The following is a 27201-nucleotide window of genomic DNA, read 5'->3' as shown; positions in this document are numbered from 1 at the left end:
TCGCTACTAAATATTCCACAGTCAACTGTCAGTGGTATTATAACAAAGTGGAAGCGATTGGGAATGACAGCAACTCAGGCCACGTAAAATGACAGAGCGGGGTCAGCGGATGCTGAGGCACATAGTGCGCAGAGGTCGCCAACTTTCTGCAGAGTCAATCGCTACAGACCTCCAAAGTTCATGTGGCCTTCAGATTAGCTCAAGAGCAGTGCGTAGAGAGCTTCATGGAATGGGTTTCCGTGGCCGAGCAGCTGCATCCAAGCCATACATCACCAAGTGCAATGCAAAGCGTCGGATGCAGTGGTGTAAAGCACACCGCCACTGGATTCTAGAGCAGTGGAGACACGTTCTCTAGAGTGACGAATCACGCTTCTCCATCTGGCAATCTGATGGACGAGTCTGGGTTTGGCAGTTGCCAGGAGAACGGTACTTGTCTGACTGCATTGTGCTAACTGTGAAGTTTGGTGGAGGGGGGATTATGGTGTGGGGTTGTTTTTCAGGAGCTGGGCTTGGCCCCTTAGTTCCAGTGAAAGGAACTCTGAATGCTTCAGCATACCAAGAGATTTTGGACAATTCCATGCTCCCAACTTTGTGGGAGCATGGCCCCTTCCTGTTCCAACATGACTGTGCACCAGTGCACAAAGCAAGGTCCATAAAGGTCCATAAAGACATGGATGAGCGAGTTTGGTATGGAAGAACTTGACTGGCCTGCACAGAGTCCTGACCTCAACCCGATAGAGCACCTTTGGGATAAATTTGAGCGAAGACTGTGAGCCAGGCCTTCTCGTCCAACATCAGTGTCTGACCTCACAAATGCGCTTCTGGAAGAATGGTCAAAAATTTTTTAAACTTAAACCTTGTGGAAAGCCTTCCCAGAAGAGTTGAAGCTGTTATAGCTGCAAAGGGTGGGCCGACGTCATATTAAACCCTATGGATTAAGAATGGGATGTCACTTAAGTTCATATGCGTCTAAAGGCAGGTGAGCGAATACTTTTGGCAATATAGTGTATTCCCCTTGTGTGTGCTTGTCTGTGTCGGTTCATTGTCATTTCTCCTGTCTTGTCCTGTCGGTTACACGCTGTATTATTGATTCAGTTCCAGGGCTTCCTGTCCAGTTTTCTTTTCCTTGGTTTGTTTATCCAGTTTTTTGTTTTCTTTTGTTTTCCCAGCCAAGTTGGATGTAGTCTGGGCATCTTTGTGTTTTTCATTAAAGTCTTTTTGTTTGCATTCTGGTCTGCTCCTGGGTTCATCTGTTCCTGAATGTGACATCTGGTTAATTTTTATGTCTATCAAGTAGAGCTTGTGTTTTATGCAGTGCAAGTAGATGATAGCTATTTTACCTTGCATAAAATTAGCTCTATCTGTGTGTCATGCATGCATGTGTCATGTAACAATACAGGTTGTATGCATGTGTGTACATCTGTATAAGTATAATGTTGTTTCATTTGCCTCATGTCTGCAGGGTGATCTGATGCAGGTGACATTTCTAATGGGAGAACCAGATGCAGCTCGAGATCAGTGTGGTGTTTTCCAGCCTCAGTGTGGCGGGTCAGACCACAAACCTCCCCGTTCCCCTCGCATATACACTCTAGAGGTGAGCGAGCCATATTGTACTGTGCATTTCCCCTACAGTGAGGAAAGTCTTGGGATACATCAGAATGACTTTAGCACACTTGTATATTAATCAACAAAATGACTCAAAGACAATACCTAAAAGTTTATTGAATTGTATACCACTACAATAAATTAATTTTCTCTATGCATCAATATAAATCTATTCAAGACTTCTATCTATATAGAATCGAGCTCTCTTTTTTTACTTTTCTTTCTCTGTCCAGGAACTCCTGCTGTCCTCGAATGACCTGGAGGATCTATTGGAGATGGCAGAGGATAGTGACTCTATTCGTGCAAAACTGCTTGTGAGTAGCAATACTCTGCCGCTCTGCACCATTGTTGTGTTACTTCCCATATTTCTTTATGGAACAAAATACTTAAAGGAATAGTTCACCATAATATGCTCCAAACCTCCAAAAACAATATATTGCAGAATGTCCAGACAGAGTGTTGTTTTCAATACATTGAAAATAAGTGGGGACTACTGTAGGGCTGTTGAGCTTCAAAAATGAAAAAAGCACCTTAAAAGTAATCCATACAACTCTTTAGCAATTGACCTGTTTCATGTGACGTCACTGTATGACTGCTCCACCGTGTTTGTGACCAAAATTCTATATTTCTTCATTGTGCTGCGCTGTGGTATGCTGCAAAAGCCAGCAAAATTTTTGTTTCTATTTAAAAAGTTTACTTACCATATCAAAAATTAAATTTGTCTTTCAATAAAGTTTTTTTTTTTAAGTGACACTGCATCATTTTGCCAAAGTCAAGCAGCGATGAATGGGGAGAGCACAGATAAAACAATTGTGGGTCTTTGCTCATTTTCAGTTATCTGTACACATGTCAGTTATATTTATGACATCATCGATTCGGATACAGTTATACTGGAAATGCACATAGGACAATGTTGTTCATATCATCCAGTATGTCATAATTGTAACACATTGTAATAAATAAAAAAGCACTATAATGTCAATATATAATATATATATATTTAAAGTGTATATACTAATGTTAGTCAATAAACAACACGTCATAAGATCATGTAGCACAGACTTTATTCACACCACCAGACTACAATGTAAACATTCTTGTAAACATGTATTCTTCATGAGATAAATGCAGCTCTTACATTCATACAGACGGGATCATCACAGACATTTTGTAATATTGTGACCAAATCAGAGCAGATAACAACACAAACATTTGTACCTTCTGAATTAGAGATGTTTACAGTGATGTACCAGTAGGCGTGTGCACACGACTTGCTGGTGTGCGGAGATGAATCGTGGATAATATATATTTAAATGTCCACAAAAGTCAAATTTGACAATATGTGTGCTGACTTCAGACCTGTATACACCTTTCCTGGGACTTAGCATGGATCAAAAGCATTTTTTTGTGGCTTTTCTTGGTATTGTTTTACAAGTGTTTTTCCATTCACCACCATTGTTTCCTCCTGCTAATGGTCACAAATATGGCGGCTGTGGGGAAAAAGTGATGTCACCAAAACAGGTCAATATTGCATGTCTTTTGAAGCTATGCCACACCAATGTCTAAGAAAAAGATCGACATTTAAATAATTTAAATCTACCCGTCTCAAATCTCATTTGAGCTTGCATTCATTTCAAATAAATAATTAGTTCTTGTGTGCCTCATATGTATGCTATCTTGGCAGTCCATGTTTGAATTGAATGAGATAAGATCTGAAATCTTCAGAAGTGAAGATTTCAACAAATATCGACTCAAATTTTGGTATTTTCCCTCACATCAAACATCAAGGTTCAAACAATCTAAAGATACCTAAACATATTGATATTGCCCTGGGGTTTAATAAATCCATTTGATTGGGGTTTGCTCAATCCTGTCTGTGTTGTGGGCACATCATGACTTGCTCTCTTGTAACTCAAAGATATCTTGGCATGTTTAAGTGTTGATTTGCATAGTTTAAAGGGTTGTTTCTGCTGTCAATGTCAGTAATAGCGTTTTTGTCAGTGAAACAACTGGATATCATTGCCTGAAGCATCACACATGATCTATTATACTATCGCATGAAATACTGGACCCTCTTTATATTAAGTGTCTTTAACTGCTATGCACTTATGCATTTGATACACTGTACTTATTATGTACATACATGTTGTTGCATGTTATTTACATTTATAGTACATGCATTTAATTACATGCATGGTTACACTGTTAACCTTACCCCTAAACCTAACCCTACCCAAATCCTTAGCCTAAACCCTAACCCTAATCTAAACCGTAACCCTACCCCTAAACCTACATGTGCCTCAGTAGCAGCAAATTTGAATCTTGTGAGAATTTTGCAGAACAACATGTAATAACAAAATAAGTAAATTTTATTGTATGTATTTCAATTTTAGTACAAAGTAGTTAAAGACACCTAATATAAAGTGGGACCAAAATACCTTAAACCTCATAAGGAATTTAATTTGAAAGTAACTTTCACCAGGATCTTTTATAATCAGCTTGTTATTATAAAAAACCTCTCTGGTTTTGACAGTTGTTTAAGGTTTGATGTCTGCAGTCTTTGCCTGTGTACAAAACCAAAAGCATTCCCCCTGATGATTGGAAAGAAAGAAAAAAAATTAAACCAAACATAAACCTCTGAACACATACCAAGTCCATTTGAGCTTTTCAGTTCTCTGTTCAGCTGACTGGAGCTGGTATTATGAGCGTAGTCCAAGCATGGTCCTAATGAGGTGCCATGTGTGTTTGGCAGCTGTGAGCAGTTTGGTCCGTGGAATCAGGGTCATCATTGGCTTTGACCCAGCATAGAAACTGCAGCTATGAATATTGATGGACTCCATATTCCATCAGATTCAAAACCAAATGTTTCTCTCACTGACAGAGTACCATAGCATGTTTCAAACATCTAGTACCTCTTTGTGCCACAGTCAATCACCTGGAATACATTATGGTATGTCATAAAGGTGGTGGATTTTAAAGACTGAAAAGCAGCAGTATGTTTTAAAATAACCTGTTTTATTTCTGCTGGTTCTGTCTCTCTTGAAGGCATAACCTCTTGACTTAACTTTTTGTTGTGGTGTTTCATTTTGATGTCGCCATTTTTGGTTTGCCGGTTTCCTGGATGCATGCTCCCAGTGGAACGGATTAATGAGAAACTTCTGGCTTTCTTTGAACTGTTTAGCACTACAGGAGATCAAGGTCAATGATCAGGGTTTTTCCTGCATAGAGAATTATGTGGCGGCCGCCTCCATCAAATTTCGTGCCGCCTCCGAATGTCGACGAAACTCAGGCAGGCAGTCACATGCACAGATAGACCCCAAGTGGTGCTCAAGCACCCGCCCTCTTTCACTAGATAAGTGCCCTTTTTGCAAGTCATTTCTTATTTTTTAATTTATATTTTAGTTTTTATTTAAATATGGCCCTTGGCATAAATTCTCAATTAAACGTGTGACCGACAACTGCATTTAAGTTGTAATTCTGCAAGACCACATGAGCCCCTCACCCTCATTGACATTGTTTGCCACTGCTGTGAAATTAAACCACTATAAAAAAATCTACATAGAGCCAGCAGAACTTAGGCAATAGCCCTCCATTAAGCTTAACAACAAGCAAGCTAATTAGGCATTGGCTCAAAATAGTGTCGTGCAGGGTTGGAAATGCCCCCAAAATTCAATATTTGAATTGCTCCTGATTGAGTTGTTTTTTTTATATTGATAACATAACATAGTCAATACTCTGTGGTCACGGGAGGCGTGATCACCTGACTTTTTCCCTGATAACAGCAGAAAGAAATATTCCGTCATTTTTGGCCATACAGATAAGAGTAAGACATCATTCGAAATTATAAAGGGTTTACTTTTATTTGTGTACACTCACAATAACAGCAAAACGTTGTGGTTTTGTAAAATAAAGAAATCATACAGGATGCGCTTTCTGCCGTCTCGGTCTCCGTGAACTTCTGTCTGGAGCGCGTCATGAAAATGAACCGAAACTCAGCGTATACTTGCCTCGCAGACATGAGAAATATGTCTATAGAAAGCTTGAACTGTCTACTTTTTAATGAACCAATTTAAATCAAAAACAAATATTCTCTGATTGTGTAATCCGTATGAAACCAACGAGAGGTACAGTCTTTCCCGTTTGAGCTCATTATTGTTTTTGGAAGAAGACACGCTGTGAATACGGCCTTTCTAACACACAAAGTGTCTCACAAAAGTTAATTTTGTGAGCGAAAACTGGAGTCTACAAAATCTTTTATGTGTTTCATGGCCTTATTTCAGTGACTTAGAAATTACTAACCACGCATAATGCTGACTTTCTCAAAAATGCAAACATGTACATCTCATGTTTGGAGGCTCTTAAGTTACAACACTGCTGAGAAAGTGATGCAGTTTATTTATTCATTTAGATAATAATTCATGCTTGACATGATGACTACAATCATGTCAACTGTATCTGGGCAAAATTTTGTATTGATATCTCAAAGCAAGTTAAGTCATTTGGAACCAAGGTAGACCTTTTTATCAAAAGTCCAAAAAACTCTCCAAACAAGTGATCTGAGGGTTTTACTGAACCTAAGAACTACTTGCATTTGTAAATGCCACAATAAACCAGAAACATAATTACATAGAATAAGTAATAAGTAATAAGATCCAGCACTGTTTCAGTTACGCGCATGGTAAATCAAGACCTGTCAATCTAAGCGATCAGTCCAATCCAAGCTGTAAAACAGTGGCCGATTGGTCTCTACACATCGTCCCTTCCCACCATACCCACCCACATACCTGAGATCAGAGATGATCTTATTCTCGGTTTAAGAGGTTAATCAAGTTTGCTGTTTGTTAACTATAATTGAACACATTAGCTGTTATGTTGTATTTAATTAACTTAATGTTAATTAAATAGCTTTTTTAATTAAATATGCTATAAGTTGATAATTGTCATTTTCTTCAATCATCTCATTTTAGAACACCTAAAATATGTTGCTTGTAAGTGTTTGCTTCAGCCAGTGGAAGGCATGGTACAAGTGTATGTGTGCACATGATCAGGATGGTACCACCTCTGCCTCATTTTGAGCCAGGAAAAACCCTGATGTTAACTGCTTAATAAGCTCTTCTTTCATTTCCCGTGTCATGACTTTGAGGCCCAGGTAAATGAATGGTTAGTTGGATATGTGTATGTATGCACATGCATTTTTGGGGTCAGACTTTTGTTTTTTGTGTGTGTTAAATAGTTGTGTTTACTAAGGCAAGCATCACTATTATTATTGCTCATACTTTCCTTAATTTGAAAAAACCTTATCTCGAAGTACAACCTTAAGGCCTTTCCTGGGCTCTTTGAGTTGGTAAAATCAAGTCAGTTTTATTTGGATTGCTTCAAAAAAACAAAAGACACAGGGCATGAGCCAGAACCGAATAATCAAATTGAATTTTTGAGCACTATGACTCAACTTGTCTGGTGTTATAGTACATATTTGCATGACCCACTGGGCAACATGTGATTGTTAGATAATACAGTATAAGACATGTGTGCATTAGTTTGTTTATTTATGTGTATCACTGTTTATTTGTTTTGGTATGATGAGGTTGTTCTGTTCTGGCTTCACCTCAGCTGAGAAGCAGCGTAAGTTTAAAAATGGTGCGTGAGTGTGTTAAGAAATAGCATTGCTATTCCCATGGATTTAGTTTGGCAGAGGTGGGCATAAGCCTGTAATTGATTTACTCTTCACTAAAGTTAGGTTTGTATTGGACTGAGTACTCCTCTAGGGATGTGTCAGAATTACTCTGAAGAATTCAACTGCTCCAGGCATGCCTTTGAACTCGGTCCTTCTTTGAGTGTAAAGTAACAAATGTAAAATCAGGATTTCAGATCTTTGTTTAAAGGTCATTTATTTGTTCATGGGCAAGGACATGCATGAGACGTTGCCAGCTGTCCTTAAAGTAAACACCTCAGAAGTGTTGCTTACACCAGTGTTTTTAAAAGTTCCTATGCTGCTCATTTCCTCACCTCTTCTTCTTTATACAGGGGCAAATGTTGGGGATTGTTGGGTTAGCTTCGATGACAGACGCCTTAACTATAATGTTATGCTGGCAAAAACCCTCCTTTTCAATTGACGGCCATTCAAAACCAGCTGTGCATTCTAAAAAAAAATATATATATATATAGTGCAAACTACATATACACTCACTGAGCACTTTATTAGGAACACTATTGTCCTAATGAAGTGCCTGACCTGGTTGTGACGAGGAGGAGGGCATGGCTGGGCCGTGACAATGCACGGCTGGCGCTGAATCAGCTGATCAGCGGGAGAGCGAGATAAAGGGGAGCCGGAGGCACCAGTTAGAGAGAGAGACGCACGTGGCCGCGTTGCATGTGTGTCTGTGTTTGTTTATGTTTGTTTTATGCTGAGTTTCTTATTAATCTTTATGTTTACTATTCAGCCGGTTCCTGTTGCAGTTAAAAGGATGGGCAAGGAGGAGCCATCACCCCCCCAACACACACACAAAAAAAACATATTTGACAACACCATCTCACCTGACATTTATTTACAAATAACCACTGACTATAGCTAACTAAAATAAATGCATAAAAAGCATGAAAGATATTTCTCTGTCTGCTGTAAGATTTTCAAATTATGAAGTGATGGCACCGGGAAAGGATGTGCAAAACTACCCAAGGTGCTTTTCCACCATCAGGACGAACGGTTCTGAGCACGGTGAGTAACATTTCCAGTAACATTTTCACTTGAGCACGGTTTGGTACAATACGTTTACATACTGTTCCTAGCCCAGATTCCTCAGCATAGTTAGCTAACCATCTTTAGAGAAGTGGCAACTTACGATTGGGAACTTGCTCAGTCAGTCCATTTTAATCCTGATTTTGTAGCACCACATTGGAAAAATAAATCATAAGTGTCTTAACGATGCCTGGATCAGTACAGAACAGATGGTTCAGCAGCTGTAACCATTTGACTCGATGGTGGAACCTATCGACTAGTTAGTAGATTATCAAAATAACTTGTCATTTAAAAAAATCCCTGTCTAAAATTAGGCTGGTTTAGGGTCACCACCAATCAGATACATTTCTTAGAGGTATATGAGCACTTAATGCAGCCCTTCAAAGACTGATAGATGTTACTGACAGATGCAACAAATAAATAGGCTAAATACTGTACCGATATAACCTTTTATTGCACAAAATAATCATAGACCTCACAATAAAGCCTACTTATTATACATAATAATGGGAATCTTGCTCACATCAGGTAATTTGAAGTCCGACATTAATAGTTTTGAAATGTATTGTTTGCTAGACTTGTTACAAAAGCAGTACTTTAAAGGAATATTTCTGGTTCTAAACAAGTTAAGCTCAATCGACAGCATTTGTGGCATAATATTGATTACCAGAAAAATCATTTTGACTTGCCCCTCCTTTTATTAAAAAAAAAGCAAAAATCTTGGTTCCAGTGAGGCACTTAAAATGGAAGTGAATGGGGCCAATCCATAAACCTTACAATACTCACCATTTCAAAAGTATAGCCACAAGACAAATATGCGTGTTAATATGATTTTAGGGTGATAAAATCAGCTACTAACCTTTTCTGTGTAAAGATATAGCCATTTAAAACTTTGTTGCCATGACGATGTAATGTCAACAAATCCTAAAATGCCTGTAAAAAAAAAAAAAAAAAAAAAAAAAATAATTATGGCTCAAATAATACATGAGTTTTAACAGAGGAATTAATGTAATTGCTTTTATAAAATTATAAGCTTCCCATTTCTGCCTTTTAAACCCTCTAAACATTGGCCCCATTCACTTTTATTGTAAGTGCCTCACTGTAACCTCGATTTTTGCTTTTTTAAAAGAAAAGGAGGGACAAGTTGAAATTATTATTATTTCTATTTTTTTTTTTTTTTTTTTTTTGTAGTCTACTTTATGCCACAAATGCTGTCAATTGATCTTAACTTGTATTGAACCCAGAATATTCCTTTAATGGCTGTAGTGCCAGTGTATATAGCTCTGTATTCTGACAGATTTAAGTTGCATTTCTAAATTCAACCTCTCTAAAAATGTAAAGCTATAATAAAGTAATAATAATAAAAAGATCTAGATAACTCTAGTCAAAGTCACTAACTCGCTAGTCGTCTACAACTTCTGAGGTGGCTTTGCTGAAGGTTGTACCCCAAAAACAGCTGCTTAGTATTCCACCCACACAAATCTGTTTGATCCGTTTAAATTGATTCCTGCAGCATCACAAACTGAGATCATTGGCCAGTTGTTTAATACAACAAATATAAACATGTTTGTAATTAATTAAATGTCTAGTTATACGGGGCCTGTGTAGCTCAGCAAGTAAAGACGCTAACTACCACACCTGGAGTCGCAATTTCGAATCCAGGGCGTGCTGAGTGACTCCAGTCAGGCTTCCTAAGCAACCAATTGGCCCGGTTGCTAGGGTGGGTAGAGTCACACTGGGTTAGCCTCCTCATGGTCACACAGTGGGGTGCGTGGTGAGTTGTGTGTGTGGATGCCGCGGAGAATAGCACGAAGCCTCCACACGTGCTAGGTCTCCGCGGTAACGCACTCAACAAGCCACGTGATAAGATGCGCGGATTGACTGTCTCAGACGCAGAGACAACTGAGATTTGTCATCCGCCACCTGGATTGAGGCGAGTCACTACGCCACGACGAGGACCTAGAGTGCATTGGGAATTCTAGCTATACATGTGTGAAAAATATTATGTTTCCTATCATACTGTCACACTGACAATAAACAATAGCAACAACACCATGTGATTATGGGACATTCAACACTATTAAAGTTCTGCTGTGCAAACAGTTATCTAAGTTAAGGCATTTTCCCTTTTTTTGGTAAGTATGATAGTTTACTGAAAGCTCAGTAATTGCACATCATTGTGCAGGCGTCTGTATCATGCCTGCTTCCTCCTCTCTGTCTCTCTATCCTCAGGCAATCACAAACTGTTGGCTCTAATAATCAGTTTTGAGACAGTAATTTGGGACCGTCCACCCCCAAACCCACAATAAATCAAATGCAGTAAATGCAGATTGACTGTGCAGAGATACCGCCCCCAACCTCTCTCCCCCTCTCTCTCTCTCTCTCTCTCTCTCTCTCTCTCTCTCTCTCTCTCTCTCTCTCTCTCTCTCTCTCTCTCTCTCTCTCTCTCTGTCCTTTTCTTTATTTTTCTCTCTCAGTGTAGATATATAGATAGATAGTCAGTCAACTTGTCAATAAAGATAGAAAGAACTTGTCAACACTGCATTTCAAAATCTCTCAACACTCATCTGGGTCCTAAACATCCAGAACTGACTATGGAATTTTCTGGAAGCAATTTTCCCTTTTGCTTTGATAATGAGCTCTTTTGGGAGGACCCTTATGAGAGATCTCCACTGAGTGTCTTGCAGTGGACTCTGCACATTTCTGCAGAAGTGAGATCATTCTTTCTGCATCGAGAGTGGAAAGGGTGTGGATGGGCCCCTCTGACTATTCTCTTTGATTAAGTACTGATAGTGGTCTCATCTTCTCCAGTCACACATAATTCACATCAATAAGATCTCACCAAGCTGTCAAGAAATTCCAAGACATATGTGTTCTGTCAGATGATGTCAATTTAATATGTGTCTGCATGTTAAATGTGCACAGTGTTTTAATTTTCTGGTAGGTGTGCAACATTTAAAAAAATATGTAAGTGTATATACATTACTGTTCAAAAGTCTTAGGCACATAAGATGTTTCACAAAAACATTTGTCTTAAGATGGTTATTTTTATCTTCAGCTTTAGTGTGTCAATAGGAAATATACATTTTAGACTCCCAAACATTACTTTTGCAAATAGAGAAGAACAGGAAGCCCTGCAACAGATGGCATTGCCCCCCACAGTGCCCCACTGAACTTTGAGTCAGTCTGGGATTACATGAAGAGACAGAAGCAAATGAGACATCTGAAATAGATACAGTAGAAGAACTGTGGTGAATTCTCTTAAGAAGCTTGTAACATCTTATCTGCCAACAACCAAGAAAAACTGTGTACCAGGTGTTCCTAAAATAATTTTAATATATAACTGGACATTGTATGACGTTAATTGATAAATGAAAACTATTTATGGCATTATTTTTGAAGAAATCCTCACTATGCAGTATATTTACAAGTTACTAAAACTTTTGCACAGTACTGTATATTTTTTAAATCACTCTTCTTGAAGCCCCGTAGAATTAGGCTGTACTCGAGTTTACATGACAGTAATCAATCAGATGCCCATTTCTCTGGGGCCTCTAACGTAAGACATGTTCTTATGTTCAAAAAAAGGGTGTGCAACGGAAAAGAACAGAAGTCTTGAGGCAGGGGTTTAATTTTTAAACGTTGAACTAGATTTAACTTGACACAAAGTCTAAAAACTGCAACATTCATGGTGTGAAATGCTCAAAATACAGGACAAGATGCATTGCAATGGGGAAAATGTCCTCCGTCTGCATGTATGGCTGTATCAGTGGTGTTTAAAGGGGATTAATTTAAAGACGCAACTGTTCCTTTTCCTGAAACTGTCCAATATACTGTAAATACAGCACGCTTTCAGCACGTTAATTAAAGCTAAAATAAATGAACCCTTCAGTTTTGTGAAAAATTCCTAACAACCCTTCTGTTTGGGTAAAAAAAAAAAGACCCAGTAGAGTACAGTAGATATAGCACACCTTAATTTTTTTATTATAAACATGAACATTGATATAGGCATATTTTTTCCACACAGAACACAAGCTTTGTAAAGGTCCCCAGCCCACACATATTGAGGGATCAGGATATTAGAGCCTTGAGGATGATCTCTTTTGACTTGGGCCCTAGCAATGCTGTAGTAACCACCTAAAACACCCTGACATTGCATAAATGTAAACAGGTATCATAAAAATGTAATACAAAGATAAGTTTACATTTGATTAGTTTTTCACTGTTTTTAACTCTTAAACTGATCAGAAATTACCCGAACATAAGAAGAGGTTTAATAAAAATAAAAAAGTTTGGCTTTACTAATTGATTTATAAGTTGTTAGACAACACTAACATTTACAGTATAAAGAGTATTTTTCTATTAATGAATGCTCATCTACCTTGGCGAGCATGTAATTACTTGTATCTGGACACTACAAGCGTTCTGTCTTCTTTCAAAGACAGAAACAAGCACCCTCACACACACACACACACCAGCTCAATTTGCCCTGAGGCCCAGTCAAACAGGTGTCTCATTGTGTAAAGAAGATGATTTGTGTTTTTGCTTGTGTGTGGGTAGATCGAGAGTTTGTGGGTGTGTAAGTGTGTTTTGCACATATTTGGCTAGTCTTACCTTCTTTGTGAGTTTCACTGCATTTTGTTGTACAGTAGGTGATGTATGAGTGAGTGAGTGAATGTGTGTGTGCTATCATGAAGATCTGGATGTGTTTGCTGGGATGGATTTTGTTGGATTTAATGAGATTTGGAGTGCAGGGTCTAAAGAATCACATTCCAAAGGTATGGCCTCATTCTGGCAACCATTCCGAAGAGTGTTTGTTTGGGAAAATTGTTAATACAAATCCATGCATTGCTTGAAGTGTTCACTACTGTGACCTAATAATTTTATTTGGTTTGGTGCACCAGTCGAGCAAAGCATGAATATCTTATAGAGGACCACTTCAAAAAGAATTTGAGTACATATAGACAAATATTTGTATGCAGACGTATGTCATATGCATGTAATCAAGTGTTAGTTCAGTCTCTCCTGATGACTGACTGTGGTTTGGCTGCAGATGTAAGAGGTTACAGTGGTTTGGGTTTTTATGGGTGGAATAGTTTTCACTGAGCTGGTTTGACCCAGATTACCACAAACGCTGGGTTCATGTCCAGTGTCAGGATGCAGATTTTGACTATATTTGACATTTATGAGTTATGCAGTATTTTACACTATCACAGCTGATTTTTTTCACTTACAAAAATTCTCTATTTTACTTCTTCTTTTAGCATATCATAAACACTGTTCTTTATATATATATATATATATATATATATATATATATATATATATATATATATAATACATAAAGCTAAATTTAATCCCCAGCCTGACATTGTATTTAAAAACACTTAATAGCAGAAAAACAACAGCTGTGGCAGCAGTTTTATGACCAAAATAACATAATGGATGAGACAGATTAATTAATTCAGTTATTTCTGCAGCTGGGATTGGTTTTGTGTTTTCTTAATTTAGTTTTTACTCCTAACCATCTTTTACCTATTAAATTTATTTTGTTTCCATTTCATCTTTTGAAATTCTTTGTTCCAGTACTTTTGAGTCCAAGACCCGGTTGCAACAAACAGATCTTAACTAAAGGTTTTTGTTGCACCCGGCTGAAGGATATTGTTCTATCAGAGCATGAGCAGTGTTGTACGAGAAACTGTTTTTGTATCAGTAAAAGTGTAAGATAAGGCTGGTTTAAAATTGCCCATAGAAATATCTGTGTTTCCATGATAAATTTACAGAGTGTGGCTTTCTTTCAAGTCAAATCAGTCCCCTTTGTACTGACTTTTATGTGTGCGTGACTGTTCTGTGAACTAAACCTCTTTATCTAGTCTTTACACATACGTATTTGCTAAAGACCAAGACACTGGATGCAAAGCTGTACCTTGCAGAATGTAAGGTTACATATGTAACCCCGGTTCTCTGATAACAGGAGTGAGGTATCTCACTAAGGGAAACGCCCTCGTGCATGTAAACGATGGAAGCAGTTTTATAGCACCACGTCTGTCCAATGACAGAAAAGTCACAGCAGTGACCAGGAAGCCCCACCTTCCTGATATAAGCCACTGTCACCTGCCTTTATGTCATTCTCAGCACATCTCTTCCCCATGCTGTTGCAAGGAGGGAAGTGTGGTGAGATACCTCACTCCTGTTATCAGAGAACCGGGGTTACATTTACTTACGTACTTAGTAGCAGAAAAACAACAGCTGTGGCGGCAGTTTTATGACAAGACCAAAATAACATAATGGATGAGACAGATTAATTCAGTTATTTCTGCAGCTGGAATTGGTTGTGTGTTTTCTTTATTTAGTTTAGTTACTCCTAACCATCTTTTTCCTATTAAATTTATTTTGTTTCCATTTCATCTTTTGAAATTCTTTGTTCCAGTACTTTTGAAAGTCCAAGACCCGGTTGCAACAAACAGATCTTAACCAAAGGTTTTTGTTGCACCCGGCTGCAGGATATTGTTCTATCAGAGCATGAGCAGCGTTGTACGAGAAACTGTTTTTGTAAAGTAAAAGTGCAAGATACGGCTGGTTTAAAATTGTCCATAGAAATACCTGTGTCTCCATGATAGATTTACAGAGAGTGGCTTTCTTTCAAGTCAAATCAGCCCCCTTTGTACTGACTTTTATGTGTGCGTGACTGTTCTGTGAACTAAACCTCTTTATCTAGTCGTTACACATACATAGTTGCTTAAGACCAAGACACTGGATGCAAATCTGTACCTTGCAAAACGTAAGGTTACATATGTAACCCCGGTTCTCTGATAAAAGGAGTGAGGTATCTCACTATGGGAAAGGCCCTTGTGCGTGCAAACGATGGAAGCAATGTTATAGCACCACATCTGTCCAATGACAGTCAAGTCACAGCAGTGACCAGGAAGCCCCACCTTCCTGATATAAGCCACTGTCACCTGCCTTTACGTCATTCTCAGCATATTTCTTCCCCGTGCTGCTACAAGGAGGGAAGTGTGGTGAGATACATCACTCCTGTTATCAGAGAACCGGGGTAACATATGTAACCTTACATTTTCTTTCAAACATTTGTTCGGTATCTCACTATGGGATGTTGACAACTCCCGGATTGTAGATATGCTGTCCGAAGTAGACTGACTCAGAATATTGTATGAAACATATCCAAACTATATTGCCACCAGGGAATAGTTATGGAATGAGATACTTTAAACCTCTTATTAAAAACTGAGCCTGTATGTGTGTGTGCTTATACATCAGTATCAGACCTATTCACACTAAGGACCGTGTGAGCCAGCGAAGGCTCAGTAACATCCAGTCTGTAAAATCTCACAAATTCGTGAGGTGACACCCAGATCGCCGCAGCACAACTGTCCTGGACTGTAATGCCCTTGATGTGGCCATGCCTCTTGTGGAATGAACTTTCAAGCTCTCCGGAGGCTGCATACCAATGCTATTATAACTTAATATAATAGCCTCCACCACCCAATGAGACAAACGCTGGTGTGATATAGGTTTACCCTTATGAGAGTCAGCACGGGATATAAAGAGCTGATTACTCTTTCTCAGCATCCGCGTCCTTTCCACATACACACGCAGGGTGCAGTCAGTGGTTTTGAGACTGGATTTAACCTCCGCGCACCCTTCATAATCTTACACACCAGTGGGTGTTGACTCATTGTTCCGGAGTCCACTCCAATATGGCATGCCGATATCACTGCAAGATATACCTTAACAGTAGAGAATGCTCTACCTTTATCCAAAAGGTCTTGCAGAAAGCTCAGTATGTCCGCTACAGAACATAAAAAGGGAATGATATGTCTGTGTGTGCACCAGTGTTCAAACACGCCCCACTTCAAATCATAAAGCGATCGCATTGAGGCCAGTCTCGCCCTCTGAATTGTTTCGATTGCCCTCGGAGGCAACCCAGTGGCATTTAAATTCATCCTCTCACGGGCCAGGCCCAAAGAGCTACTAGGACCGTGTGAGGGTGAAAAATCTCCTCGTGCACAGGAGATTCCTGCACAATGGAAGAGGCCAAGGCTGGTCGTAAATGAACTGAATTATCTCCACCAACCAAAGTTTCCCCAGCCAGTATGTGGCAATCTGTATTACTGTGTGACCATGCTCTTTTCAAAGTCGGGCCGATCAGGCTCAGGGGGGGATGCGTATAATAGAACGTTTGGCTATGGGTGCACCAGTGCATCCACACCCATAGGTGCATCTTCGCTCACCAGAGAGAAGAACAGAGGACAATGATTGATTTTGTGTGATGCGAGGAGCCTGCCCAAATCTCTCCCACAGCTGACTCGCCACCTGTGAGTGGAGCCTCCACTCCCCGTTCAGGGGATTCCCTCTGGACAACAAATCCACCCCGTGTTCATTACGCCCGGGACATGAGTCGCCCATAATGAGACGAAGTGCACATTGCTCCACACAATCAGTTTTTGTGCAAGGCTGTGCAGCCGTTGTGATAGGGTGCCCCCTTGTCTGTTTGTGTATGCTACTGTTGTTGTGTTGACTAAGACATTATTCCTTGAAGAAGCTGTACAAAGTGTTTCAATGCTAGAAACACTGACAATAACTCCAGAAAGTTTCTGTACATTTCGTAGTGATGCGGGCCAAACCCAATTCACTATCTGCCTTCGCACACCGCGTCCCAACCTGTGAGTGACGCGTCTGTCGTCACCACTTTTCTCAAAGAGACCGCCCCTAAAGGGATTCCCTCATGAATGAAAGCGAGAATTCTCCAGTGACGGAGAGCGTGTATCCCCTGTGACGTCACTCTCACTCTTCGGTTTAGGTGACGTTGAGGACAAAAAGTATTGCGCTGCTATCCAGTGCTGAAACTCTAATTCTCAATAGTCCCAAAGGAATAATTGAAACTGTTGAGGCCATTAACCCCAACAGATGCAGACATGTACATTCTCCCCCTCTGAAAAAGGGATAGGCAACTGCAAAATAATCTGATGTGTTCCTCCGAAAGAAACACTCGATACAGATCTGAGTTAAATCTGAGACCCAGGTAATTTATTTCCTGATATTGCACCAGACAGCTCTTTGTGAGGTTTATCTCGAAACCCAAATTCTCCATATGCGACACTAACATGTTCATGTCTGTCTCTGCTTGTTGCTGTTTCGGCGCACAGAGGAGCATATCTTTACAAATGATATTATCAGCATAAAAGTTTGAGTGAAAATTTTGTGTAAAACCCGATGATGTGTACCTGTATGCTGGGTTGGAAATCTCAAGGATTAATAGTGGTGTTTTTTTAGTTTTTTATTATATCCCTTGTTGTTCCGTGAGGGAGGGCCTGGGGCGAAAACCAGCCTGTCCCCTTTCTGAGATGCTGTGAAGCTTGTGCAAGCTGGCTGAGACGGGCGTGCAATGACCTTGCAAGGGAGGCATGTCTCAAATGCTTCTCCTCCTTTCTTCCGGAGATCGCATTGCTGCCTCATGGCTGTGACTGATGCCTCAAATAAAGCTTTAGGCTCCATCTGTTGAGATGGCCAGTCAATAGACCGCTTGGCCGCCGCCCAATGGCACATCTCGATCAGTTCAAGATCTGTCCCACGGGTGTTGGGGAAGGGGAGCCTCCGCCCTGCCCACTCAACGGCCTGGACGGTTGAGGTGGAATTATCGCATACTTTTCATCCTCCTCCTCATCCTCGAAGGTGATCGTTCATATCATCATCGTCATCGTCATCCTCCTCTTCTCATCTCTCCTCGACGGAGACAGTGAAAAGAGGAGAGAGGTTCAGCAAGGCCTCCTCCATAATGTCCCCCCAACTTCTGGACTCAGGTTTGAGGGTTAATTTTCCTCCGGGAGCGGAGAAAGATATGGGTTTTCTTTCCCACAGCCGAGACTTGCACTCGCCTTTTATGAACCTTTAACGGGAATCTAATGCAGTGCGGGCAGCACTCAGGATAAGCCAAGGCTGCGCACAGTCCCGCACACATGCGAGAAATTTCCTTCTCTTTTGATCCACATCCGCGGTGGGCATGGTCCAGTGATTGTCCTCCCGACTCACCGTGACGTGTTAGTTCGAGGCAGAAAATCACTTCCTCTCTCTTATTTATCGTAACTAAATGCGAAAACACCTCGACAGTGCAGTAATACTACTATCTTTGACCGTTGGTAATGTGGAAAGAGACGATAGAGAAATTACCCACCGTAACGTGCTGCTAAAGTTTTTGAAAAATATAACCGCATTTAACGACACATCTCGATGGCCCATCCTTGAAAACAGTTAAATGGCAATAATCCCAAAAACTCTGCTGAAGGATAGCTTCCAACTCGATCTTCATGGGGAAGAGAATGAGAATGATGTAAAGACAGGTGACTGTGGCTTATATCAGGAAGGCAGGGCTTCCTGGTCACTGCTGTGACTTGACTGTCATTGGACAGACATAGTGCTATACAATTGATTCCATCATTTACATGCATGAGGGCATTTCCCATAGTAAGATAACGAACGAATGTTTGAAAGAGAACTGAAGTACAATCACAGGCAAGATTCTTTCTTTTTTTCTACATGAGTCTACATTAGCACTATGGTGGTTACCTGGCATGTAAACATGTGTAAATAATGTCTCTTATGCCTGAAGGCACATATTGTTTTTTTTTTATTTATTTTTTTTAGGGAACTCTCCTCCTCTCCCAGAGATCTGTCAGAACTGTGTTCAGTTAGGAAATATTCAGAATTGTCATGTAGTTCACCCAAAAATGAAAATTCTCTCATTATTTACTCACCCTCATGCCATCCCAGATGTGTATGACTTTCTTTCTTCTGCAGAACACAAACGAAGAATATCTCCGCTCTGTAGGTGCATTCAAGGCAAGTTAACGGCTGCAGAACTTTGAAGGTCCAAATAGCACATAAAGTCAGCATAAAAGTAATCCATATGACTCCAGTGGTTAAATCCATGTTTTCAGAAGCAATATGATAGGTGTGGGCGAGACACAGAGCAATGTTTGTTTGTGCTCTGCAGAAGAAAGAAAGTCATACACATCTGGGATGGCATGACAGTGAGTAAATTATGAGAGAATTTAAATTTTGGGGTGAACAATCCCTTTAAATTGCAGTACTGATGATTGTAAATCTTGTGCACATCACAGCTCTGGGATCATTCAATCTTAAAAGGGAGTGATGATTTATACTCAATCTGGCCCATGCGAAGGCAATCATGCACTATAGAAAGGTTTTAGTTTACGGGTTCTGTATGATTCCCCTTCTATTTAGAATAATAATTTTAAACTAGTATTTTACATTTACAAGAAAATGGGAGTGGTGCTTGTCTGTGCAAAACTGGCCGCTATGATGCCAGTGTGTTGCAGTGCGGTTGCCACAGTGTTCAGGGTGGTTGCTAGGGTAACGCTAGATGGTTGCTACAGTGTTCTGAGTTGTTTAGATGGTTCCCTACAGGTCCAAGTCAAAAGAGCCCACCCCCAAGTCATGTTCTGGTTCCTTCAATGGAAGTCTGAGACCTGCCTGTTTTGTCCGGCAGATGAAAATTGTAAATCTGATTGCTTTGAAAAGTAATCAAATATTAGTTTGTTCAAATCCCTGACCCTAAGTACAAACATACAATAGTAATACTAATGGGATGGATTATTTTAGCACTGTTGCTTGTAATAGACACCTATTTAGAATCAGACTTGGTCAAGTATGTTTTTGTATATTTTACACCTCAGTCTTTTGTTTTTTGCCCTGATCAGATACAGCCTCTCTTCTCCAAACTGGATGAACAAATGGAAAAACAACGTTTCTGTTCAATTAAGGACAATGTCTTGCAACAATGATGTTATGTGCCTGTTTGCATATTGGTCCCAGTCACAGGAAGCCCCCTGGTGGATGGATGGTTTTATAGCCTGAGCTGGAGGAAGAGCTGTTCTTCACTTATGACTGGGCACTTAATGCGACTCAGTGTGTTCAGAGCCTTTTTGGCAGGCTATTAGAGGGATATCAGGCAAACAGCGGGAAGATAAGCTGTATGACAGGCCTCCATAGCCAGGTGGAGATCAAGTGTCGCTTCATCAGGACGTGGCCACAGAAAGTGCCATTGTTAGTTGTAGTATCAGGCCAGAGGGTCTGCTTTTACCCTGGTTTCCCTCTTCCAAAGCCTCTTCCATGTCACCTTAGCAAACTACAGTCTGATGTCTACACCTAAAGAGCTGATTAACAGGCTACTTGGTAAGAGATGCAAAAAAAAAAAAAAAAACATTCAAAGATGGCTGAAATAAATTATTACAGAGGGTGAAATTAACCAACCTGGGAACACAAATAAATGCAGTATAGTACAAAATAACTTAATCCCTAACTTGTTCCCTGTTACTAAAAACCTGCCTTAGACTCAAACAAAGCAGTTTTTAAAGAGACACATGTTTCAGTTTTGTATGATGCCATGTTGATATACAGCAACTATCCTTTGACACTGTAGTGTAAGTGTTTTATCACAATGTGAGTCTGTTTTCCATTTCCCATCTCATTCAGAACCAAGCCAGATCATCTGCATCCCAGACCATGTTCCTCTTACTTATTCTTGTTTTTCGTTTTTTCTCTCTGTCTCTCCAAGATTTCTTGAGTGTGTCTCTAGATCTAGCCTACCTAGATGTCATTTCTGGCATCATAGACTTGTTAAAATGTTTGATTTAAATTGTTTGTCTTGGTATTGTTTTGTGCCTCTGTCAGTCCAGTTTACACTTTAACAACCAGTGTGATGTAGAAACATGGACGTATGCCTTGTTTTGTAGAGGTACAGATGTGTTGCCTGTGATTTAAATTTATCTTGAGTTATGTATGTACAGCTGTGCACAAAAGTTTGCATACCCTGGCAGAAATTGTGAAATTTTGGCATTGATTTGGAAAATATGACTGATCATGCAAAAAAACTGTCTTTTATTTAAGGATAGTGATCATATGAAACCATTTATTATCACATAGTTGTTTGGCTCCTTTTTAAATCATAATGATAACAGAAATCACCCAAATGGCCCTGATCAAAAGTTGACATACCCTTGAATGTTTGGCCTTGTTACAGACACACAAGGTGACACACACAGGTTTAAATGGCAATTCCCACGCCTGTGGCTTTTTAAATTGCAATTAGTGTCTGTGTATAAATAGTCAATGAGTTTGTTAGCTCTCACGTGGATGCACTGAGCAGGTTAGATACTGAGCCATGGGGAGCAGAAAAGAACTGTCAAAAGACCTGCGTAACAAGGTAATGGAACTTTATAAAGATGGAAAATGATATAAAAAGATATCCAAAGCCTTGAAAATACCAGTCAGTACTGTTCAATCACTTATTAAGAAGTGGAAAATTTGGGAATCTCTTGATACCAAGCCAAGGTCAGGTAGACCAAGAAAGATTTCAGCCACAACTGCCAGAAGAATTGTTCGGGATACAAAGAAAAACCCACAGGTAACCTCAGGAGAAATACAGGCTGCTCTGGAAAAAGACAGTGTGCTTGTTTCAAGGAGCACAATACGACGATACTTGAACAAAAATGAGCTGCATGGTCGAGTTGCCAGAAAGAAGCCTTTACTGCACCAATGCCACAAAAAAGCCCAGTTACAATATGTCTTACAACACCTTGACATGCCTCATAGCTTCTGGCACACTGTAATTTGGAGTGACGAGACCAAAATAGAGCTTTATGGTCACAAACATAAGCGCTATGTTTGGAGAGGGGTCAACACGGCCTATAGTGAAAAGAATACCATCCCCACTGTGAAGCATGGTGGTGGCTCACTGATGTTTCGGGGGTGTGTGAGCTCTAAAGTCACGGGGAATCTTGTGAAAATTGATGACAAGATGAATGCAGCATGTTATCAGAAAATACTGGCAGACAATTTGCATTCTTCTGCATGAAAGCTGCGCATGGGACGCACTTGGACTTTCCAGAACAACAATGACCCTAAGCACAAGGCCAAGTTGACCCTCCAGTGGTTACAGCAGAAAAAAAGTGAAGGTTCTGGAGTGACCATCACAGTCTCCTGACCTTAATATCATCGAGCCACTCTGGGGAGATCTCAAATGTGCGGTTCATGCAAGACAGCTAAAGACTTTGCATGACCTGGAGGCATTTTGCCCAGACGAATGGGCAGCTATACCACCTGCAAGAATTTGGGGCCTCTATTACAATAGAAAACTATTACAAAAGACTGCACGCTGTCATTGATGCTAAAGGGGGCAATACACAGTATTAAGAACTAAGGGTATGCAGACTTTTGAACAGGGGTCATTTCATGTGTTTCTTTGTTGCTATGTTTTGTTTTATGATTGTGCCATTCTGTTATAACCTACAGTTGAATATGAATCCCATAAGAAATAAAAGAAATGTGTTTTGCCTGCTCACTCATGTTTTCTTTAAAAATTCTCCAAGGGTATGCAAACTTTTGAGCACAACTGTATGTACCTCTGATCTTCACATCGTCTCAGATATGAGGTCTCAGTAGATCATTATTGATTGTTACAAGATGGTTGATAGTTGAAATAATTATTTATTATTATTATTATTATTGTGTCTGTATTTACAGTGCATCCGGAAAGTATTCACAGCGCTTCATTTTTTCCACATTTTGTTATGTTACAGCCTTATTCCAAAATGGATTAAATTCATTATTTTCCTCAAAATTCTGCAAACAATACCCCATAATGACAACGTGAAAGAAGTTTGTTTGAAATCATTGCAAATTTATTAAAAATAAAAAATGAAAAAATCACATGTACATAAGTATTCACAGCCTTTGCCATGACACTCAAAATTGAGCTCAGGTGCATCCTGTTTCCACTGATCATCCTTGAGATGTTTCTACAACTTGATTGGAGTCCACCTGTGGTAAATTCAGTTGATTGGACATAATTTGGAAAGGCACACACCTGTCTATATAAGGTCCCACAGTTAACAGTGCATGTCAGAGCACAAACCAAGCCATGAAGTCCAAGGAATTGTCTGTAGACCTCCGAGACAGGATTGTATCGAGGCACAGATCTGGGGAAGGGTACAGAAAAATGTCTGCAGCATTGAAGGTCCCAATGAGCACAGTGGCCTCCATCATCCATAAATGGAAGTTTGGAACCACCAGGACTCTTCCTAGAGCTGGCCGCCTGGACAAACTGAGCGATCGGGGGAGAAGGGCCTTAGTCAGGGAGGTGACCAAGAACCCGATGGTCACTCTGACAGAGCTCCAGCATTTCTCTGTGGAGAGAGGAGAACCTTCCAGAAGAACAACCATCTCTGCAGCACTACACCAATCAGGCCTGTATGGTAGAGTGGCCAGACGGAAGCCACTCCTCAGTAAAAGGCACAAGACAGCCCACCTGGAGTTTGCCAAAAGGCACCTGAAGGACTCTCAGACCATGAGAAACAAAGATTGAACTCTTTGGCCTGAATGGCAAGCATCACATCTGGAGGAAACCAGGCACCGCTCATCACCTGGCCAATACCATCCCTACAGTGAAGCATGGTGGTGGCAGCATCATGCTGTGGGGATGTTTTTCAGCAGCAGGAACTGGGAGACTAGTCAGGATCGAGGGAAAGATGAATGCAGCAATGTACAGAGACATCCTTGATGAAAACCTGCTCCAGAGCGATCTGGACCTCAGACTGGGGTGAAGGTTCATCTTCCAACAGGACAACGACCCTAAGCACACAGCCAAGATAACAAAGGAGTGGCTCCGGGACAGCTCTGTGAATGTCCTTGAGTGGCCCAGCCAGAGCCCAGACTTGAACCCGACTGAACATCTCTGGAGAGATCTGAAAATGGCTGTGCACCGACACTCCCCATCCAACCTGATGGAGCTTGAGAGGTCCTGCACAGAAGAATGGGAGATACTGGCCAAAAATAGGTGTGCCAAGCTTGTAGCATTATACTCAAAAAGACTTGAGGCTGTAATTGGTGCCAAAGGTGCTTCAACAAAGTATTGAGCGAAGGCTGTGAATACTTATGTACATGTGATTTTATTTAGTTTTTTATTTTTAATAAATTTGCAAAGATTTCAAACAAACTTCTTTCACGTTGTCATTATGGGGTATTGTTTGTAGAATTTTGAGGAAAATAATGAATTTAATCCATTTTGGAATAAGGCTGTAACATACCAAAATGTGGAAAAAGTGAAGCGCTGTGAATACTTTCCAGATGCACTGTATCTGAACAGATGCTAGCAGATATGGTAACTGTTATAGACATACATTTTTTTATTGATCAGAGCACCAAAAGTAATGCTTTTTTGTGATATATCAAAGCTGGCTTTTAATTTAGCAAGTAATTTCTTTGTATTCACAGGGTCTTCGCAGACGTGGCATCATCCGTGGTGATGGTACCCTGCCCACTGGATCCAAACGTCCTTTCGTTCATGGCCGTGGTGATGTGTTTGAGGTGGATGAGGACACAGACCTTGTGGACCACAACATCTTGTCCAAAAATAGTGGTAAACCTTCTAAGACTCTCCCAACTGATACCACAGGCAGCCGGGATGGAAAACCAGAATCCACATCTAAACGTCTGGATGAAAACATCACCACTGAAAAGCAAAAACCTGACAAACTTTTACCAAAGAAACCAGGGGATACAATCATCAACTTGGATGTTAGAGTATCCTTCGTATCACCACAGAAACCAACTAGAATGACTGTCCCTAGTGAAGAAATCCATCTGGAAACTACATCCAGATCTGACGATCAAGAATCCAACCTGTTAAAGGAGGACCTGGATCACGGATTCACCACACAGGCTCCTCATAGCACAACTTTTTGGAAGGGTATCTCTCAGGGCAGTGGAACTACAATTCCAGAAGTTCCAGAAGTCCCTGTAGGGTCTGGAAGAGGTTCTGAGGATCACCCATCTACTGTCTTACTTACAGGCAGGCACGGAGACCTTGTGCAAGGCTCTGATGGGATGATGTATCGTATCCAAAAGGGACCCGTTGGGCCAATGGGCCCCCCTGGTAAGCCTGTGAGTATACATTTAGTATGAATCCTGCACAAACCCAGGTCAATTGTGTTGGCCTTATGTCACATCCTATTACAATTTTGAAGAATTTAGTGAAACCAGCCTGCATTCTACAAGTATAAAGACTCAATGGCAGAAACCAATTGCTTTAGCAGATATGGCTTACATCATATAAATCAAACATCAGACAATTGTTGTGTCGTATGCAGCTTTTTAGACAATAAATAGGAATAAGAAACTTCTGGAGCAGTCTGTAAAAGCAGGAGAACCAGGTCTGGTGCAGAAAGCACGCAAAAGCACAATAGGAAAAAAAATACAGAAAATTGGATGGTCTTTCTCAGATACTCATGTATTTCCACAAAGGGAATTCATAGGGCCTTTGATGTTAATCTGCGTGTATGTATATATTTAAGCTGCACAACATACCACATATGTCAGCACGTCTTGTCGCAACCATTATCGCAATTTGTCCAGCTCTCTATAATTGGCTGTGGGCGGAACAAGACCAGTCTGCATCACCCAGTCTGCTTTTACAAGTGACTGGGCCCAACAGAAGCAAACCCAGATGTAGTGGCATCTGGAAAAATCTAGCTGAGCTCTAGGAGCATGGGCACTGTAAAAGGCCTCCATTAGTCCTTACGAAGGCCTAATTTATACCAGTTGGTTGAAAAATAAAATAAAATACTGCAATGTCTGGGAGCAAAAGGCAGTAGACTTGCATTTATTAAAGCTCCCTCATCTTCTCATTTCTACCAATATTAGTTACACTCGAACCCTGCTTTTCTATCGACATGATAAAATGTATCTTTTCCATGTTAAACATTGTTTTTGTCCAAACCACATGCACGACACACGACGAGCGACGGGGCTTTCTATTTTTGAAATGGTTTCTATTTCTACAACGTCGTCCCAGGCAGGACAGTCAACAAATGGGTCTGAAAACAGTATATTACAGCCGGCATCTCACTAGCTGGTTCAGAACAATTTGATTTTTGCTGAGGGTGTCACACACCTACCGAATGTTGTGCTTGAGGTCTCATTCTCTTCAGTTGGAGCTCTGTCACACACACACCGGTTCAGAATGGCAGAGGGGTGACATACCAGTGCCGGCTCATTCTGACTTTCTCTGAAGAAAGGAGATCTGCAAATGAACAACAGGAGTAGTGCGTGAACATAAATCATGATAACAGACTGAATTTGGAAACGATTTATAACGTAATTTTGCTCTGTGTATGTGTGTGGTTGTGTATTTACCCCCACGGAGTTTGTCGTAAAAAGCGTATCCCCATATGTAGCTTCATTGAGAAAATGAGTTGCGTTCAATAAACACACTGTTCCGTCAGCGATTTGCTCAGATTTCTACATTTTATTGTAAATTATCCTCATTTTAGTGTATGAATATCGCGGTGTTGCGTCGCATCGCGTCGCGTCTGTTGTGGACAGACAGATAGCTTGTTGCCGGAATATTTACTTAATATTTTCATAATTAACCTAGTTAGAAGGTCCCCTGTATAATTAACAGCATTAGCTGGGAGAGAATTTCTTTCATATGTCAGCAAAAGGGAATTTATAACTGAAATATACCCGTATGCATCGAATCAGAATCGAGAGTTTGTGGATCGGAATCGAATCGGGAAATCTGTATCAATACCCAGCCCTAGTTTTGATACTAAAAACGAGTCATTAGCCATTCAATGCCATTCACTGAGAATTGTGAAAATTTAGACTTTATTTATTTGCTTTTTGACTTCAACCGCTAAGGCCACTGTTATTAAGTGTCATCCAGCAGGAAGACAGTTTGTAGTTTTGTGAGCTGATATGTTGTGTTAGTTAAGAGGTAAGGCTTAAGTTTAACGAGGCGCTTGTATTACCCTGTTCAGTAT

At 40.3% G+C, this 27201-nt stretch overlaps 1 protein-coding gene across 1 annotated transcript in view; it reads left to right on the top strand.

Moving 5' to 3' along the window:
• LOC127428597 (collagen alpha-1(I) chain-like) overlaps positions 1-27201 on the top strand; it is a 64279-nt gene that overhangs the window by 1635 nt on the left and 35443 nt on the right. The window contains exons 2-4 of the mRNA XM_051677033.1: positions 1463-1594; positions 1839-1919; positions 24653-25321. Coding sequence (XP_051532993.1) covers positions 1463-1594; positions 1839-1919; positions 24653-25321 — 882 coding nt within the window. The remainder of the gene's footprint in view (positions 1-1462; positions 1595-1838; positions 1920-24652; positions 25322-27201) is intronic.

The sequence above is a fragment of the Myxocyprinus asiaticus genome, chromosome 38 (assembly GCF_019703515.2).
Source record: "Myxocyprinus asiaticus isolate MX2 ecotype Aquarium Trade chromosome 38, UBuf_Myxa_2, whole genome shotgun sequence".
NCBI lineage: Eukaryota > Metazoa > Chordata > Actinopteri > Cypriniformes > Catostomidae > Myxocyprinus > Myxocyprinus asiaticus.
The sequence above is the reverse complement of the archived record's forward strand: the minus strand, read 5'-3'. Positions and strand labels throughout refer to the sequence as shown.